The sequence below is a fragment of the Cricetulus griseus genome, chromosome 4 (genome assembly GCF_003668045.3).
Source record: "Cricetulus griseus strain 17A/GY chromosome 4, alternate assembly CriGri-PICRH-1.0, whole genome shotgun sequence".
NCBI lineage: Eukaryota > Metazoa > Chordata > Mammalia > Rodentia > Cricetidae > Cricetulus > Cricetulus griseus.
The window spans coordinates 108,891,775-108,910,608 of record NC_048597.1 but is presented as its reverse complement, the minus strand read 5'-3'; the positions used below and the strand labels follow the sequence as shown (position 1 = coordinate 108,910,608).

At 47.7% G+C, this 18,834-nt stretch overlaps 1 protein-coding gene across 12 annotated transcripts in view; it reads right to left on the bottom strand.

Moving 5' to 3' along the window:
• Positions 1-711: 711 nt before the first annotated feature.
• The window catches only part of Sfswap (splicing factor SWAP), a 70,707-nt gene continuing 52,584 nt past the window's right edge, over positions 712-18,834 (bottom strand). For 6 of the 12 annotated variants that reach the window (XM_035443353.1, XM_035443355.1, XM_035443354.1 and 3 more), the window contains exons 14-19: positions 17,598-17,863; positions 11,959-12,111; positions 10,827-10,952; positions 2,618-2,791; positions 1,609-1,681; positions 712-1,102 (exon numbers count right to left, since the gene is read on the bottom strand). In XM_035443353.1, coding sequence (XP_035299244.1) covers positions 1,037-1,102; positions 1,609-1,681; positions 2,618-2,791; positions 10,827-10,952; positions 11,959-12,111; positions 17,598-17,863 — 858 coding nt within the window. In that variant the 3' untranslated portion in view covers positions 712-1,036. Of the gene's footprint in view, positions 1,103-1,608; positions 1,682-2,617; positions 2,792-10,826; positions 10,953-11,958; positions 12,234-17,597; positions 17,864-18,834 lie in introns of those variants that run through there. The other 6 variants (XM_035443356.1, XM_027413835.2, XM_035443357.1 and 3 more) reach the window with 3 other exon arrangements.

Here is an 18,834-nt window from a genome sequence, read left to right as displayed (position 1 = left end):
CCACTGGGGATGGGGACACAGGGCACTGATAAAAGCTGACATACACAAGGGACTCACAGAGCTGGCCTGGTGAAGATGACGAGGCACACCTGGCACAGGTGCGGAATGGAGGAGCCCAGCATGTGCCTTGAAGGCAGGTGGTGGTCCTATCTGCTCAACAGTGCTTGCTGGGTCATCTTGGGGGCTATGTCTCATCAACACCCATTTTCTAGCCACCAACTGCATCACCTGTCCTGCCCACACCAGCTTCTGGGGGCTGTAAGTGCCCTGATGGAAGCACCAGGACCACAGTGGGGACCACTGTAAAGAAGGAAGGAGCCCATGTCTGGTCAGGCACATGGCAGGACCTGAAAGGGAAGTCCGACCAGCATGGAACAGTCCTGAGCATACAGAGTGTCAGGATGGAAGCAGGTGCTGGCCTTAGCCTGCCAGGTCTTCATTTCTGGTGTTGGTACCCTGTGTGCTTTACACTTGAGTTCTGTGACAGTGAAGGACTCCTGCAGGGAGGGAGGGATCCAAAAACCTGCATTTTCATGGGGCAGTTGAGAGCCAGAATGTCAGGATGACCTCGTGACTAACAGGGGACACAGGTGGGACATCTCAGAGAATTCCCTTTCCACAAATAGAAGCCACCACTGGAGAGGCCTGTTTTCCCCACATGCTGACACACATTAAATGGCAGACACACCAAAAGCAGGAGCCCCCCCAGGCTGCTAGCTAGAAAAGGTGTTTCCTCCTGTTTTATTTGATAATACATTTTCACAGAAACATGATATATTTACAAATATACAGGTAAGAGACTGCTGGTCAAAAATCTGAAACTGAAAATGTCACCAAAAATTTACAAAAGCAACCGACTGACCCAGGGAGTCGGGCTGGAGAACCTGGAGGGCCGGGCATAGGTCGGCACAGAGCTTGCAGCTCAGCTTCTGGCTGGGGTGGGAATGCTCTGAGCCAAAGCCCAGCACCTGTGACCACAGCCAAGGCCACAGCCACACCCGATGCTCTGCTTGGGGCTGGCTCCGTGGCTGCCACCTCAGGATGCGCTGGTTTGCAGGTTTTTTGAAGCTGCGAGCATTGCTCTTACTTTGGCCATGAGATCCTGTGTGGGGAGACATAGAGGAATAAGTTAGCTTCCTGTTAACCAGACTTGTGAGGAAGCCATGGTGAGGACAGGAGGCAGAGCTTCCAGCAGCCTAGCTGTAAACCCATTCCACCCTGCACAGGAAGCAAAGTAACCTCTCTGTCTTGTCACAAACCTCCCACAGCTGTGACCCCGCATGGCCTGGGAGTACAAGCAGGAACCAAGATGTGTCAGTCACCTGTAGAAGACGCAGGCTCCACAGCATGGCAACCCCAGAAAGAGGACATGAACTTCCGGTGGAAGATGAGGCTTCCCCCAGGAAGTGGTTCCTCCCCCTTCCCGGCCTCATGGGCTCTGACCTAGTGCTTGGCTGTGGCAGGACCCAAACCACTGAGTCAATAGGTGACCAGCCCAAGATTCTGACCTGGGTCAGTATTGGTGAAACAAGGGGCAAGAAGGAAAATTAGCCAAAGAGAAAACAAAAAATGGGGCCTCATTATAAAAGAGGAGCTCTCCCATCTTACCTGAGTTATTTTGCTCTGCACAGAGGAGACGATCGCTGAGGAGATCTGGCCATCTTTTTCCTGAGAAACCCCCCTAGCGCAGAGGAAAGAGTGGAGGCTCAGACACAGTCTGAAGGCTAGTTCCCATACCCTATGCTCTAAAACTACTGTAGAATAGCAACAAGCTTAGAAACACATCGTGTGTGCCTGTGGGACAGAGGTTGACTTCGGGTGTCTTCCTCTATTGCTCTCTACTCTACTGAGGCAGGGTGTCTCCTGAGTCTGTTGTTCACAGCCTGGACAGTGCTGGCCCTCCCATCTCCACAGCAGCACATGCCGCTGTGCCCTGCTCTTCACAAGGCTGCAGTGATCAACTTCAGGTCCCCATGCTGTGCTAGGAGTACTTCATCCAAGCCCTCTTCACATCCCAGGAACATGTATTTATTTTTATACCCACTTCACAAAATGGACGTAACTCCCATTTTAACATCAACATTACACAAATGCTTGGGAAGAGGAGGCTAATGAGGGAGGCACCTATCAGAAAGGCCAGTAGGATCAGGACTACAGCCCAAAGGACTCTTGGTTCACACGAAAAGCTTCTGTGGATGTGGACACCGTCCATGTCCTAGTGGTTGGGCTTCCTATACTCACTCTGGGATGCCAGCCTTCAGATGTGGAGCCCTTAGGTGGCCATGAACATGTCTGAACTGAGTATGCCCTGTTCACACTTACAAAAGCTCTACCAAGGACGCAGACTTTATCCTCACATGGCCAGCCCTGGACTCAAGATTCCCCAGACTTCAAGGCCTGATTGCTTGGTAGATGCAATTCCAGCATTCCTGAGACCTGCATGGTACCTCAAGAACTCTTTTACCCATGGAAGGAATCTGAAAGCCTGGGAAGGTATGGGTTGGGAGGAGATGCTCCCACGTGCTCCTGTCTGAGACACTCACAGCCAGTGCTGCCCAGGCCTCACTTGCCTGCCTTAGTTCTTTCCCACTGAGAGCTGCCCAGAGGTCATGGTTACCTGGAGCGTTCCTGGGAAGAACCTCGGCTCTCCACAGGAGAGATGCTGGCCGAGTGGGCTGAATGGGCTGAGGGACGCTGTGCTGCCTGCTTGCTCGGGGATGTTGACTGGGACCGGGCCTTGGCCTTAGTGCGAGACCGTGATCGCCGCTTCTTCTTCTTCTCATGGGGACTTCTGAAAGGGAAGTGCTCTCGTCAGGGCACATGCAGCACAATGGGAGGGCAGTCTAAACTTGTTTGTTTCAAGGGCCCTCCACATGTGGCTGTTTTTTGTTCTTTTTGAGACATCTATTATAGGCTGGCTTTGAACTTGCTCTGTAGCTGAGGATGACCTAAACTCCCAATCTCCTTCCTCCACCTCCCAAGTTCTGGGATTACAGGATGCACCACCAGGACTGGTGTGTGTGGTCCTGGCAAACTGAATCCAGGGTATAGCATGGTAGGCAAGCACGTTACAAGCTGAGTACATTTTCAGCCTCATGTACATGCCTTAGACAGCTGTAATCCTTCAGTCAATTGAGCCTGTGTATCCACAGGGTACTGAGTTTTAAAACAACTATCCAGAAGCCAGCCTCTCCATAGGGGAAGCTTAGTCCTAGGGAAATGTCTGGCATTTAATGTACAATGAGCAATCTATTTGCATTGAAAATACCAAGATAACTACCAAGGACAGCCTATAGGAAAGTCTATACTGCTTTCTTATCCATGCCAAAAGATAGGAAGGAAATTATCTGCCAAATCCTGCACATACCCACTTCATCTGATAACTCAGGAGGAGGCAGCCTGGGCCTGCTCTACGTGTGTCTGCTGCACACAGTGCCAGCATAGCTCTGACCCTGTTCCCACCACAGAACAGGGCTGCCAAGCCCACCAGGCCCTGTCTCACTCCTCCTGAAGGCTCTGGCATTATCTCACTGTTTCTACCATGTACAGATGTAGGCACACCCACAAACACACTGGGGGAGACTGCGAGGAAACTTTACATACTTGGTAAATGCAGTATCTCTTCTCAGATCCATTCCCTGCACACAGGACAGGGCTGCTGCCAGTCTGTGCTCCACCTCCCACTTAAGTCTGTCTTGAGATGCTTGGCAGATCTATCACTGGCTTCTAGAGCTCTTTCCTCCTTCCTAGGCTATAGGACACACCCTGCTTGGCTCTATCTTATAAAGTGTGACCACTTTAATGGGGACACTGGTAAGTCACTGTTGCTGTTTCTCTCTTGCAGTCACCAGGGACCCAGTTCTACGGCATTTGGTTTTCAGACACACAAAGGCCCTTCCCAACCTGGCCCAGTCCTCTGTCCTCTCTGGATGGTTCTCCCCTTCTTCCACCTTTTCATGAGTCTTGGAGATCAACCCAGGATGCCAGGCTTGCACAGTAAAGTGCCTTTACTTGCTGAGCCATCTCACCAGGCCTGATTTAATCTTAACAGTTTGACCTCACATAAGAGGTCATGCTTCTGTTGGAGCAAAGCAGTTTGCTCACTTCTGAAGTCACTGAGGTACACTTTGCATCTAGGCCCTCTGTGCTGTTGCCGAGTGACCAAAGCTTCACTGTGGTCTGTTGTTCTGGAACAGTCCCTCAGTGTACTTGCAGAAACCAACCCCCACACTAGTGTGTGGAGGCTCAGCAGTGCTTCCAAGTCACCTTTAAGCCTGGGCGTGTCCCTACACATTCTTATACGAACAGTAGCAATGTCCTGTGTGTAGTTGGTAACCTCACACCTCCTTGCTTCTGTGGCCAAAGGTTCCCAGTGCACTCTGGGGAGAAAAGCGGCTGTAAAGTCTGGCGGGTGCACCTGTAACCTTGTAAGAAACGAAGCTGTTTCTGGGAGGCAGCCTCAGGCCTGCAGCTCTGAGGCCTGGCCAGTGTGTAAGAAGCAGAAACTTGCTGCGGCTCCCTCACTGACTGCCACTGCCCAGCATCCTTCTGAGTGCACCCTGCTAATGTGTTTCTCTGTGAAGTCAGTGGCCTCGGGTGCTGACATGGACTTCAGAGACAGGCACTGTGGGTATCTGTTTCACTGGGAGAACAACCACTTGCTCTCTTAACTGCCCCTAGAAGAGGGCTTTTGACTTTCACAACACTGACTATTAAGCTTTCTTCTCATTGGTAGTGTCTTCTTTTGTGTCCTGTGGGTGTGTATGCACACACATGTGGGAAGACAACCGAAGACTTGGTTCTTTAGCTGCTATCCATTTAGTTTTTTGGAGGCAGGGTCTCTCACTGTGTAGCCCTAGCCAGCCTCAAACTGAGAACTCTGCCTGCTGAGTTCAAGGGGCCTGCCTGCCTGTTTCCCTGGTACTGGTATTACAAGCACGTACCACATGTCTGGCTCCAGTGGATGGAACTCAGGTCCTACTGTTTGTGTGGCAGGTGCTTTACTGACAGAGCTCTCTCTCCAGCCCAGTAGGTTTTTTTTTTTTTTTTTTAAACATCCTAAGGAGTCTCAGGCACACATTCTGTTTTCTGGTCTGGCTTTTACATTTAGATACTGATCTAAAAGGAACTAACACCTGCAGTTTGCCTTCCTCATCCCAGTGTCCTGTGGGTTGAGCACGTTCTGCTAGAGGACTCTCTTGCTAAACCACTTCAGTGCTGTGGTCTAACCACTCATGGGGCAGGCTTTAAGGATATTGTTTGTGGTAAGCTCACTGCTTTCCCATGAAGCTCGACTTCGGCTTCTACTGGGATCTGGCTACCACCAGGTCAAAGTCTTCCACCTTAGCTCTTTAACTTCTGTTGTTTCAGTTTGTCTGTCAGTCCCCCCAAAGTCCTAGAATGTACGTTGCGGTTGGGCTATCTCAGAGAGGTGTGGGCAGTACCGTTTGCTAGGATTCAGGAGAAGCTCTATGTTTCTCAGAGTATTGGTCTGTGAACAGGAATATGCAAAGTCCTTGCTGGCCTAGTGACTAGTCACATGGTCTTGGAGGTGAGTGGCTGCCTCTCCTTGCTGAGGTTCTTAGAAGTTACCCCATCATTCCTGCATGGGAATTCACAGAGAAAACTGGCTTGGAGCTGGGAGCCAGGTTCTAAGACTGTAAATTCCAATTCCTAAATTGGGTTTTCTCAAACAGATGAGGCATAGACCAAACGATGTCCTCCTCCTCTGTCAGTCTGGGACTCTGTCCATCTCTGAGAGACAGAATTTCATTATTATTCACTATACATCTGCAGGCCTTTCCTGCCTGATTAATTTGACCACAGAATGACCAATTCTTTGACCATTTTCCACAAACAATCTTTGGTTCTGCTCCTTTCTTATGCTGCCCCTTTTTTTTTTTTTTAAAAACAACTGTCTTGTCTCACTTTAATAATTTTCCTGCTTCTGCGTTGCCTCTAATTTGTTCTTTCCCCAGATTAAGATAAACAGGATCATATTTCTATACTCTGCTCTCCTGTACTATAATGCAAACATTACAGAGCCCAACTTCTTTACTATCTGGTACCCTGCCAAGGAGAAAGGCCATACTTTCACATCACTCTCTTCCAAGTAGGGCTCTTCCAGTGATGACTTCTCTTAGCAAGGGTACATGGAAGTGTGTTGCAAACCCACCTGTGACTTTCCATACTGTCACAGGTCTTTGACACACTGTACTGTGGTAAGGGAACAGCACAACTGTCCCAGTCAGTGTTGTGTGCTTATTTTAAAAGCAGATGTGCCTTTGGGCCACTGGCTGTGTCTTGGCTGTCTGCAGCACTGTATTTGACTGTTTCTGTCCCATACTGATGTGCTAAGGGTCTACACATTTTGCACAACACATCCTAATAACAAAACACCTGCCTCAGAGAGTCAGTTGTCACCCTCACTGCCTCGAGAATGGGGAAGTGGATCTTCCTTTTCTTTTAAAATCTTATCAGTTAGTATATTTTTAAAGTCCCCCCTCCCTCCCTCCCTCCCTCCCTCCCTTCCCCCCCCCCCCCTCCAAAAGTCCCACACAGTCCAGGTGGGCTTCAAACTGGCCATGTAGAGATGACCCCGCTGATCCTGCTGCCCCACCTTCCACCTTCCTACAGACATGCCCTGTTTATGCCCAAGAGCTGAGGACTGAACCCAGAGTCTTCAGTCCTCTCTGAACTGAGCTACAGCACTGGCCCTAAAGTGCCTCTTAAAGGGTGGGAGTCCAGCTCCATGGTAGAGTGCTTTGTTTAGCCATGTGAGAGGCCTTGGGATCATCCCCAGCACTGCCTAAACCCCGAGTCCCCAAAACCTACTTTATAAACAGGTCTAAGATCTGCCTGACCTGCTTGCACTTAGAAATAATTTTTCACATAAATTTTTAACCATTCACCTTCTCATGGCTTCATTTGTTTTCCTTTCCTTCCTGAGCTTCTGTCTTCTTTTGAATGAAAGGCTTTTAATTGTTTTATACCCTCTCAGCTTGTATTCATTTACTTAAAATTTTTTTTTTTTTTTGGTTGTTGTTTTCAAGACAAGGTCTCATTATGTAGCTCTGGCTGTCCTGGAACTATGTAGACCAGGTTGCCTCTGCCTCCTGAGTGCTGGGATTAGAGGTATCTGACCCCTGGCTTCCTCTCATATATATCTTATTTTGTGTGTGCACACATACACTTGCTTGTGTGTGTGTCAAGGCTCACATGGGGAGGTCAGAAGACAAATTGCAGAAGTTAGTTCTGTTTTCCACCATTTGGAGATAAAACCCAGGATGTCAGTCTTGGTGTCAGGCACCTTTACCCATTGAATCATCTTCGTAGCCCCACCCTCTATGCTTTTCAGCTATGTTTTTCCTGGTTGTTGAGGGGACTGTAACATACTTCTTCTCATTTCCCAAGTTCACCTTGAAGGAGTAACATTTCACACACAGCAAGAACCTTTCAGTCATTAACTTCAGGTGCTATGCCAGATGCAGTGCACGGGGAAAGCAATGGCAGGAAGCCATTCCTACTGATTCCTTCCTTTCCTGCAGTAAAGTAACAGTGTTATCTTGTGCACTCTACTGAAACATGATTCACCATGCATGCACATGCTGTGTGTGGATGCTGCTGTTTGCGTTCATGCTTTGCCAATTTTGTTTTTGAGACAGGATCTCATGAACTTAGGTAGCTGAGGGTAGTCTTGAACTCTTGGTCCTTCTTTCTCTACCTCCTGAGTGCTGAATGGCTGGGCGGCAGGTGTGCACTGTCATGTCCTGTCTACCAGATTTCACTCTAAATGTGCAGCAGGCTTAGATCCTAATCTCCAAACCTTCACTTAAAGGAAGTGGGGTGGGCTGGATCGATGGGTCAGTCAGTGGTTGAGAGCACTGACTGCTCTTCCAGAGAATCTGGGTTCCAATCCTAGAACTCATATGGCAGCTCACAACCATCTGTTACAAATCTGGCCTCCACAGGCATCAACCAAGCATACATGTGATGCACAGACATTCATGCATGAAAACACATATAAATAATAAAAATGAAATGGAAAGGAAGAACCCAGAGCTGGGGCAGGCAAGGCAGCAGAGCCTGGACATCTGTACAGAGAAGCTGGTAGTGTCTGAAGAACACCAAGACCAGAGTTGTTGCAACAATGTGACAACTGACTTGGAGGTTCCTGGAGTCTGTCACAATCAGACAGGATAAGGCAATGGGAGAATGTACAGTCAACAATGTCCAAAGTAGTGCTAAACAAGGGAGGGGCCAGCTAATGACAGAAGGACAGGACCAGAAAACAGCCATTCTTGCTGCCACCAACTACCATGGCAGAAAACTGCTGGGAACAGAGTTCACATGTTTGCCCAGGGTCCCCTAGAAGGTGATCTGCTTGTTCAGAGAGGCAGAGGCAACTTTAGCTGAAGGTGTGGCATCACTAAGAATGCATTCTTCAGAGTACTTGGAGTTCCTTCCATGAACAAGTACCATGGTCCTGCCTGTGGGCCTTCTGCAGCACTGCTGGCCTGGACTCTAACACATGTGGGAAGGGCAGTGGATGGAGACAGAGGGAAGCAGGAGTAGACCTACAGCTAAGTAAGCTGCTGACCAAATGTGTATAGGTGCTCTTAGTATACCATGTTAAAACCCCTAGTTAGTGGGCTGAGTGGTGGTGGTAGCACACACCTTTAATCTGAACACTTGGGAGGCAGAGGCAGGTGGATCTCTATGAGTTGGAGAACAGCCTGGTCTACAGAGTGAGTTCCAGAACAGCCAGAGCTACACAGAGAAACCCTGTCTTGAAAAACAAAACAAACTAACAAAACCCAACCTAGTTAGAGGGTAGTAATCAGTCTGTAGGAAACAGTTTCAGATTGCTCTATCAGAGCAGCAACATGCCCCTCTGACTGGGTGATGTATCAGGGTGTCAGTGAATCAGTCACAGGCCACTTAAAGCAGATTCCACCCATATGCTGAGATGGAAGGGTGGAGGGAGTGTCTGATACAGGACTGAAGGAGCTGGATGGCATGTGGACCAGCTCCAGGTCTGCAGTGGAGAACAGGGTGGCTAGCAGCTGCATATTCTTCAGTGGCTGCTCCTGGAGCAGTGCTCAGCTGAGAGACTCTTCCTGTCTTTTCAGAAGGGCCAGAGGTTTCTGAAGTCCTGATACCTAAGCTGGGGATAGCTGCCCTAGCACTTTGGACACCTTCCCCTACACCACCTTCTCCCATCTTCTCCCTTTGAATGCAAAGGTTAATTTGAGGGCAAAACAAGAATTCTTCTGTTGAGAGAGATCTTTTGCTGTAAGAATTAATTTTAGACCATGCCCTTTACATATACCAAAGGTGATGATGAACTTCAAATGTTAAACCACTTGCTTAAGGAATGAATTCTATGTACTGCAATAGCTGGTAGGATTATGAAGGCTGGAATGTAATTTATAAATGTGAACTTGTATTGGAAACCTTTGCCAACACCCATCCACCTCCCAGCTTGTCTGCTGGCTTTTCAGGTTAAAGAAAATAATATCCTTTTTCCAATCAACAGCCATCCTATGACAAGCTAACAGGCCACTTTGTGCTGCTCCACCTTAGGCTACCTCCTGAAGGGGGATTCTGTGACCACTGCTCATGCCATATGGTTAGCATTGTGGGCAACTACAGCTGGGGCCCCAGATGTGTACTGTTCACCTGGAATCCAGGGTCTGTCCCTTAAATATTCTAGTCTTTCTGGCTGTTTTGTCCCATGACAGATAGAGATGACTCCTGTCCACTTGGGAACTAAAGAAATCCACCAGGATACACTAGATGTTAGGACCAGAAAAAGGTGCTCCAGAGCAGCTCCCATGCTGGGAACATAGCTCTCATGGAGTGGCTACCTACGCCTACTGCGGCCATAATCTAGATTTCCAACATCTTCCAAAGGACTATACACAAAACACTTGGTCCCCAGGGTGGTGCTGCAGGGAGGAGGGACTGGGACTGTCAGGATGGACCTAGTGGAAGGTTAGTAGGTCACTGGGGACATGGCCCTGAAGAAGATAACAGGTCCCAGCCCTTCCCTTTTGATTCCTGGTCAAGAGGCAAACGGTTTGGCCCTCACATGTGCTCCCACCACAATTCACTGCCCCAGCACAGGCCCAAAGCAACAAGGTTAATCAAATCAAACCCTCATTCTTTGTTGACTATCTCAGGCACTGAGCTATAGAAATGGGAAGGTGATAACACAGGAACAGAAGCCGGCACCACAGAGTGTAGACAGGTAAGAGATAAGAAAGAGAGTGTAGACAAAGTTAGAGATAAGACAGAGAAAGTACTAGGGCCCCAAGTGTGACAGGGGAGGCCAGGGTAGCCTGGGGCTCTCACCAGGCCGAAGTGCCAGAAACCTGTGGCTTACAGGGTTAAAGGGTAACCCTGGCTATCTGGGGCCAGGCCCAAACTTCCTGGCTTGGACTTCTGTACTAACCATGCTGGCTGACCTCCTCCTTGCCCTGCTTCACCACTGTATACCACCCAGTCTCCAGTAGCCATTACTGGAGACAAAGTAGGACACCGAGACAAAGTAGGACCCTGGGCTAGTGTTGAGGAAAAACAGGTTCCAGAGCAAAACCATGTGAGGGCTCCAGAAGCATGGACACAACTGTGCCCTGGATCCCCACATGCTCCTGGTGACCCACTGCCCGCCCCAAGAGACAGCACCCTCTACTTGGGTGAGCCTGGGCTCTCAGAGGAGACATTACTACAGAAGTTCCCTGCAACTGTTTCACACAGGTGACACCAAGATTTCGACATAGTGTGGTGTATGCCCCCCCTCCCCCCAAGACACGGTAGTCTACCTGGAACGGGTCCGTTTCCTGCTGGCTCCAGGGCTGCTGCTCATCCGGTAGGCAGTAGGGACACTCCTGTCTTCTCGTCGTCTCTCAGGAGAGTGTGCTCTCCTTCTTGGGGACCGAGAACGTGACCTAGATAGAGAACAAGGGGGACTTTAGCTCTTGTCTGAGGACTGGTCTCTGTGGTGTGCACCTCCCTAGCATGAGGCCAGAGAGGCCCTGTCTGAGGTGCAGGCTCCTCAAACGGGCCCTGCCCTACTGACCCCACCCCTGCCTGTGTGACAGCAAGGCCCCAGTCTCCAGGAGGCCACCTTGCTCTTCCCTGCTCTTGCCTTGTGCTTGCTCGCTCGCTCGAGGCCTGAAGCTGTCAGCTCACTCAAGCTGCTCCTCAGGCAGGGAAAGGCGCTGAGGTTCCGGCAAAGGGAGAAACTAAAGGTTGAGAAGCCAAGGACTGTGGGCTGCATCTTGCCATTCCTCCTGTCACTCATCTCAGGCCAAGTGGCAGGAGGCAACAGGACCATGCTGCAGGTCCACTGGCATAAAGCCCAAACCCTGCACCTGCTCAGAACATGACACCCTTATGACAGACTGACTACTTTAAGTTTATAGGAGGCTTCATGGACACAAAATCATCTATTAATACTTATTCTTTGTTTGATTCATGCCGGGATATACGCCAACAAGGCAAGAGAGACCCTCAGGCCCCTCTTACCCTTTGTGGGTGTAGAGGTCCTTAATAGAGGGTTTTTCAATGAAGGCTTTGAGACTTTTATTTTAGTTCTGTCCATTTGCTATTTCAAGAAAATCTCCAATAAGCAGAAATTTAGGGGGGGGGGAACCTACCAAATCCTAACTCCTCTCTTTGTTCTGTTTCCATGGCAACCCACTCAAAAACAATATAAAGAGAGCAGTTTGATTCCACCATTTGAAAAAGTTCTTCATTGCATCACTCTAAACACAATGAATTCCTCCCTCCCAATAAAAACAACACACAGTTGTTCAGGAATCAAGTTCTGGTCACACCCTGGCCCCATGAGCCCAGGGAGGGGCCTTTCTCCAGCAGGGCTGGTCTAGGTGGTGTGCCTCCCCAGACCTTCCCTAGGCTACACAGACTACAGAGGTGGGGGCAGTCAGACACCTTGACGGTTTACCAGGTTTCCCCTCAAAAGAGCTCCAGGAGTCAAAGCTGCTCGAGGCCGAGGCTGCCTGATAACTCTCCTGCTGTGCTGCCGCCACTGCCGAGCTGCTGGGACAAGGCTCCACACTCAAGATCCCTGGGGAGGCTGAGGGCCTGCGGTCGGAGGCACATACTTCACATTCAGAATGAAATGTGCCGGGCTGGGTGCTACCAGAGCCGTGAGAAAGCTCCGCTCACTCAAAGCTTTAGCACCTATGGATGCTTAGCATAGAATTCTACAATAAACTCAACAATTAGGAAAAATATGTTAGTTTGTAATGCCTGCAGATTCAGAACGTTGAAGTACAACACGGTTTTGCAGAGGCTACTGGTATGAATTCTTCAGAGCACAGTGGCTGTTCCCAGTAGAATTCTTCCTGGGAAGGAAGCCCTGCTCAGAACAGGGCAGCAAATAACAGCCAGTAATTCTTTAGGTTTCACTTTAATTAAGTAAGTCTTAATGCTTTTAATTTTGTTAACCAGGCTCTTAATATTGATGCCAGGACAGTGCAAGAGCTGGGAAATCCAGCTTAAAAGTAAATCAGTAGTGCAATGTCACCACAAGTCTTCTTAAAGAAGACAACTGGTCTCAATTAAAAACTTTCAGGCAGAGTGCAACAAAGATGTCCCTTCCTGAACAACCATAATGCTTTGCTCTGGGAGGCAGGAGACTGTTAATGATAAACCCAAACTACTGTCTGAATGCCAGTGTCTGCTCCTCACTGCTCTGGGGCTTCTCACAGCTGTGGGCAGACAGTAACTCAGCAGCCAGGTTCTGGATCTAACCTAGTGGGAACTGGCTTGTGTTAAGGTGAACTGGACTGGAGCCAAGTCACCTTCTGTTCATCCCATTCACAGGCTTGGCACTGTGAGCTGCAGGCATCTGAGCTTTACTTGGCTTGGTCACAGGTCACCTCAATATAAAACTACTGCCCACATCCATATGGGCAGTGTCACCACACAGGAGGTTCCAATCATCCTCCTTCCTTTAAGAAACAGGTCTGGGGGATTAAGTGTCCTTGCTACATAGTTTACCATTAGGAAACTGATAGTAAAGACTCACCAATTTCAAACTAAAATAGAATCTCAATTTTATAGAACCTCAATTTTACCTGCATAAATTCTTTCTTGCTTTTTTTTGTTTTGTTTTTTGAGACAGCTCTAGCTGTCCTGGAACTCATTCTTTAGATCAGGCTGGCCTTAACTCAGATATCCCCCTGCCTCTGTCTCCTGAGTGCTGGGGTTAAAGGTGTGCATCACCATACCCGCTCGCCCGCCCAGTTTTCTTACTGAATGCTATAAACTAGCAAAAACAAACAAAAGTCTCCTTAGCCTGCACACCCTCCCCCGCTTGAAGGTATTTATGGAGTTATCCTTAAAAGAAATGTCTTTATCACACAGATCCTGCATACTGCTGGGCTGCCCGAGAGGTGTTCAGACACCCAGCTGAACATCTCACCACTGAGGGGATCTGACTTCAGGAGGTAGCAGGTAAGCAGTGTCACACTTGACTGGTGGAAGTTAGCTCAGGAACACCCAAACCATCACACGAGACTTAACTTTCGTGCCTGCTGCTTCACCTCAGAAGTCTAAAAGCTGGGCACAGCACAACTGAGAGCAGGAGCAACACCTCTGGACAGTCTTACACTTTTGGTGATGCCGACTCCTACTATGCTTTCTGAGGTACTGGGCATCGTTATGAAACTAAAGAATTTTGCTAAGAAGAACTTGCCTTTGCAGATCCAAAGTCACCTACAGTCTGGATATATGGAGTAAGCAGTTTCCACCCTATGAGCACATCACACAGTAAATGAACATCATACTGTCCTGCATTTTATACGGAACCAGAACCACTTAATACAGAGAAGACAATGCACTTTAGTTGCAGTATGCTACCACAGGAGAATGCCAACAACTGCAGCATTTACTTTGAGCTAGCAGTCATCATTTAAAAATGACCATTTAGGCTGTGTCAGGCCTGAAAAACAAGTCTAGTGTGTCCTATTGTAGACGTTACCATGGCAATGGATTACTCTACCTGAAAAGATAGTTAAAGACAAAATAATGACAGTATCATCAGCACTTTCTGCACTGTGGTTAGAATGTCAACAGCACATAGCACAGACAGAGCTTGCCATCCCATTTCAGTCACAACCACAACATTGCATTTGGTGTTTATAAGATATGGTCTTAGTATGAAGAACAGGCTGGCTCTGGACATCCTCCCTTCTCCTGACTCATCCTGAGTACTGGGACCATAAGCATGGTTACTGCACCTGCCATAACCACGGCTTTCTAATGGCTTTGACCCTGGGCATGGTAGTGCTGGCAGGGTGTGGACTGGGCAGGCAACTCTGCTTTCAGCTTGGGAAAATACAACCCTATCCTATTTTTCAGAAGCAAGAGGATAAAGGGAGACCAGAGGGTGAGGTTCTTGTGCAGCCGAGGACAGCGGCTTCCAGGGGCCATGTTCTAGCTCTCTGGTGTTGTACAGACAGATAGCAGCTGGAAGGTGGGTCACAATACCAACACTCCTATTCTGCAGCAAGGCTGTAACTTGTCTTGATATTTTATCTAAACTGTAAAACTAAACACCAAAGATTGACTTATCTAATGCTGAAATTATGTGAGCTATTTAACCAAATAAATCAAAAGCGTCTTTCTGATCCCACCTCAGTCACTGAGGTGGAAGTTTGGGGAGCTTTGAGAATAACCGACTCTGCTGACACAGTAAAACGTTTTCACCGAAGGTCAAATTAAGATAAAACTGGTGGCCAACCATCAGAGAAGAAATAATGGTCAGAAAAATATCAGCTTCATTTTGCCTTTTAACTGACAGTTATACTAAGGAGTAGGGTTTTGCTCCTTGGACCTGTAGGTACTGAAGATATAAAGTGTTATAAATAATGTACTTGTATAAAATACATAAATCTAAATCTATTGCAAACTTAAGAACATTTTAATAGGTAAGATAATATATAAAATAACCCAGTCCATTACAGTTAAGGACTATAGTTAACTACAGCCAAGAACTTACAATGCAGGTGTTAGGTGAACACTCCAGGTTAATAGCACCCCAACCTGGGGACAAGCTGGACAGGCAGAGCATAGGGAAGAGGTCCATGGTGGTCTGCCCTCTACACACTGAGATTAGTGTGGGTGCCTGTGGCCAGGAAGGGCCTGGGCAGCCCTCTCTACTGGCTCAAGGCCTGGGAGTCATAAAAGGACTGTTCTTCCCGTCTGAGCCCTGAAACGACTGGTCAGACAGAATGAGGCTGAAGGACTGGTATAGCCTGTGTTGTTTGGATATGTAACACAAATTCTAGGAGCTTAAAAAATAACTAAACTGTTCATTTAATTATGAAATGGCAAGCTTTCTGCATGTGTATAGTAATGGCACAAAGTGCTGAACTTCCAAAACTGGAGCCAAAGGCTCACCATGAAGACAAACACACTCCCAGTGAAAACAGAAGGTTTGACACTTGTCAGCCCTGGCCTTGGTGTGGATAAAGACAGAGGAAGCACACTGCTTTTAGGATGTACAAAAGGAGACCAGTGTATGCAGTACATACAAGAACACAGTACACCAATGTCTATGGGTGGTGCTGACACCATCCCAGAAGAAAGATGAGTATGTAGAGTGGATGCCGGGTGTGTATGGGCACTTGATCAGAGTCCAGGGGACACTATGGATGACAAGGTAGGATGAGAGCTAAAGACAGGATAGGCATCCTGAATCTCTCATAATAGCGACTGCTAAGCTTCGGCTTTAAACCTTTAACACTAAGGGGTATGCCCTGGGGCCCTTGAAGTTCAAGTTTACTAATTCTGTTGCCAGAAATGCTAAACCACTTCTTCAACACCTGGCTTCTTATCAAGAGGGCTTTTCGGTAAGATGTCTGGAGAGGCAGCAGTCTGAGATGAAGAAACAGATCCACACAGCTGTCTCTTTAAACTCACTTGCAGATACTGTGCAGAACATCTGAACACAGACTGAGCAGGAAGGGCTGCTGTACCATTTCACTCAGAAGCAATCAGCATAGGAAAGTTCATTCACACAAAATAACCCCAGCATGCCAGCCTATGAATTTCTACAACTCAACACATATGTCAGACTCACTCTCTAACCTGCAAACCATTAAACAAACGGTCCCCCACTCTCTATAAGGCAGTCTCATGGTCTCAGATTTGCTATGTAGTTGAAGGTGATCCTGAATGCCTTGATCCTCCTGATTCTATCTCCCAAGCACTGGGATCATAGGCATGTGTTACCATGACCACTCACAATTTCCTTTTTTAGAACTTGATGGGGGGAAAGGATAACTTTTTTCTTCTTCACTTTTTTCTTTTTTTTGCTTTTCAAGACAGAGTTTCTCTGCATAGCCCTGGCTGCCCTGGAACCTGCTCTATACACCAGGCTGGAACTCACAGAGATCTGCCTGCTTCAGCCACCTGAGTGCTGGGATTAAAGGTGTGTGCCACCACCACTTGGCAACTTGTTTTTATTCATGAGCATATATATGTGTATGTAGGTCAGAGGGGCAACCTTGGGTGTTCTTCCTTAGCAGCCATTCACTGTGGGCTTTTTTTGATTTTTCAGATAGTTCTCACTGGCCCTAGTTAGCCTAGAACTTGTTATCTAGACCAGGCTGGCCTCAAACTCAGAGATCCACCTGCCTCTGCCTCCTGAGTGTTGGGAGTCAAGGCTTTTGCCCCCATACCCAGCTCATTCACCTTATTTCATGAGACAGTCTCTCACTGGCCTGGATTTTGCTGATTGGACTAAACTGGCTAGATAGTGAGCCCCAGCCCACACCTGCCTCCCTGTGCTAGAATTCAGGGCACACACTACCAGGCCTGGCTTTCTCACCCAAGCCCTCATGCTGTACAACAAACTTTACTGACTGAGCTATCACCCTAGTGTAGCTTAGAATGGCTTTGAACTGGAGATCCTCTTGCTTCCACCTCCTGAGTGAAGAGTGAAGTATAAATAAGCTATGCAGAGATAAGAAGCATAAATAAGTCATTTAATCTGTAGTGGCTGATAAGGTTTGAGAAGCCTAAACAAAGTTTGAAAGATTTCCTTTAGATTTGCAGGAACACACACACACACACACACACACACACACAGAAGCCTAAACAAAGTTTGAAAGATTTCCTTTAGATTTGCAGGAACACACACACACACACACACACACACACACACACACACACACACACACACACACACAGACACACACACAGACACACACCCTTAGTGTGTTCACCAGCCTAGTGAACATTGCTCATTTTAAACCTACAGACACACAGACACAGACACACACAGACACACACCCTTAGTGTGTTCACCAGCCTAGTGAACATTGCTCATTTTAAACCTATATACACATATACTAGTGTGTTCACCAGCCTAGTGAACGTTGCTCATTTTAAACCTACACAGACACACAGACACAGACACACACACACCCTAGTGTGTTCACCAGCCCACTGAACACTATACTCATTTTAAACCATCTGCTAGCTCTACAGGGGGCCAGGAGGAAGTTCAGCATGTAGGGCAGACATGAGCAGGAGGGCATGAGCGCCTGCACACCCACCTCGAACGCCGCACTGTCCGGTAGGCACTGGGCAGAGAGTGCTTGGCTTTTGAGTGGGATCTAGACCTGGGCTTGGAAGACGAGTGGTACTTGGGGGAGCGGGACCTCGTTCGAGACCGTTTTTTGTGCTTCTTCTTCTTCTTTTCTCTTTCTTCTTCTCTCGGTGGGTCTCTACATCTACTTGAAGGCCTTTCTGGAGGCTTCACCTCTAACATGGGCAGAGTTCTGCCTCCAACCAGCAGAGGACAAGGCATGACACTTGTTTCCTGGAAATGTAAGTGAACATTTCAGATGAAATCATGAAATACAATACTTCCAATGTAGATACCTCGATAGTTACCTATAAAAATCCCCCTGCTGGGTGTGGTGGATCACACCTGTTATCAAAGCATGAGGCTGAGATAGAAAAACTCTTTGAGTTTGAGGTCAGCTTGGGCTACAAAATTAATTCTAGAGTAGCCTGGTTTACAGTGAAATCCTGTCTCAAAAGACAGACAAACCTCTCTGGCCTTTCAGGAGAAACATAGTTTAACAAAATGCTACAGATGGAAGATTTCTCATTTTGTGCCTGGAGGATTTTGTAGTAAGGTTTATGAACAAATTCAAGGTAGATGCTCTGTGTGGCCAGCCTCCCATACTGCACCAGGTATCTGGGAACCCTGGAATGGGATACAGACAGAAATGGTGTACATGTGCTTTTGTAAACCTGTAACTGTGGGTAGGAGGGCCCTGCCTTCCTGCATTACTGGAGACCAGTCTGGCAGCTGATTAACATCCTTGTACACGATTCTCACAACGCAAAGCTGGCCAGAGGGTTGAGCTGAGGCCAGATGGCTACCTGCAGTTGTCAGACATGAGGGAGTTCTCTCAGCTTTTCCTTGAGCTCCCTGCTGCTTAGGTCACTATGTTCAACCACAGACAGCCTTATCATCATTAATGCAATTATTCTTAGCCATTGTACAGACTGCTTAAAAATTTAGTGTACTGCTAATCTCTTTCTTCTTTTAGATACTTTCACCTATGTTGCCCTGGCTGGCCTGGAACTCACAGAGATATGCCTGGGTGCTGGGATTAAAGGCAAATCTTTGTGAATTCCACCCTATCTATCCAATAATATTTTTCTATGTCAATGAGTACATTTTAAGAGATCACTGAAAATCACACCTGGCTATGTAAAATCACCTCCAATGACCAATGGTGGGCTGAAAAGATGACTTGGTGGTTAAGAGAGCTTGCT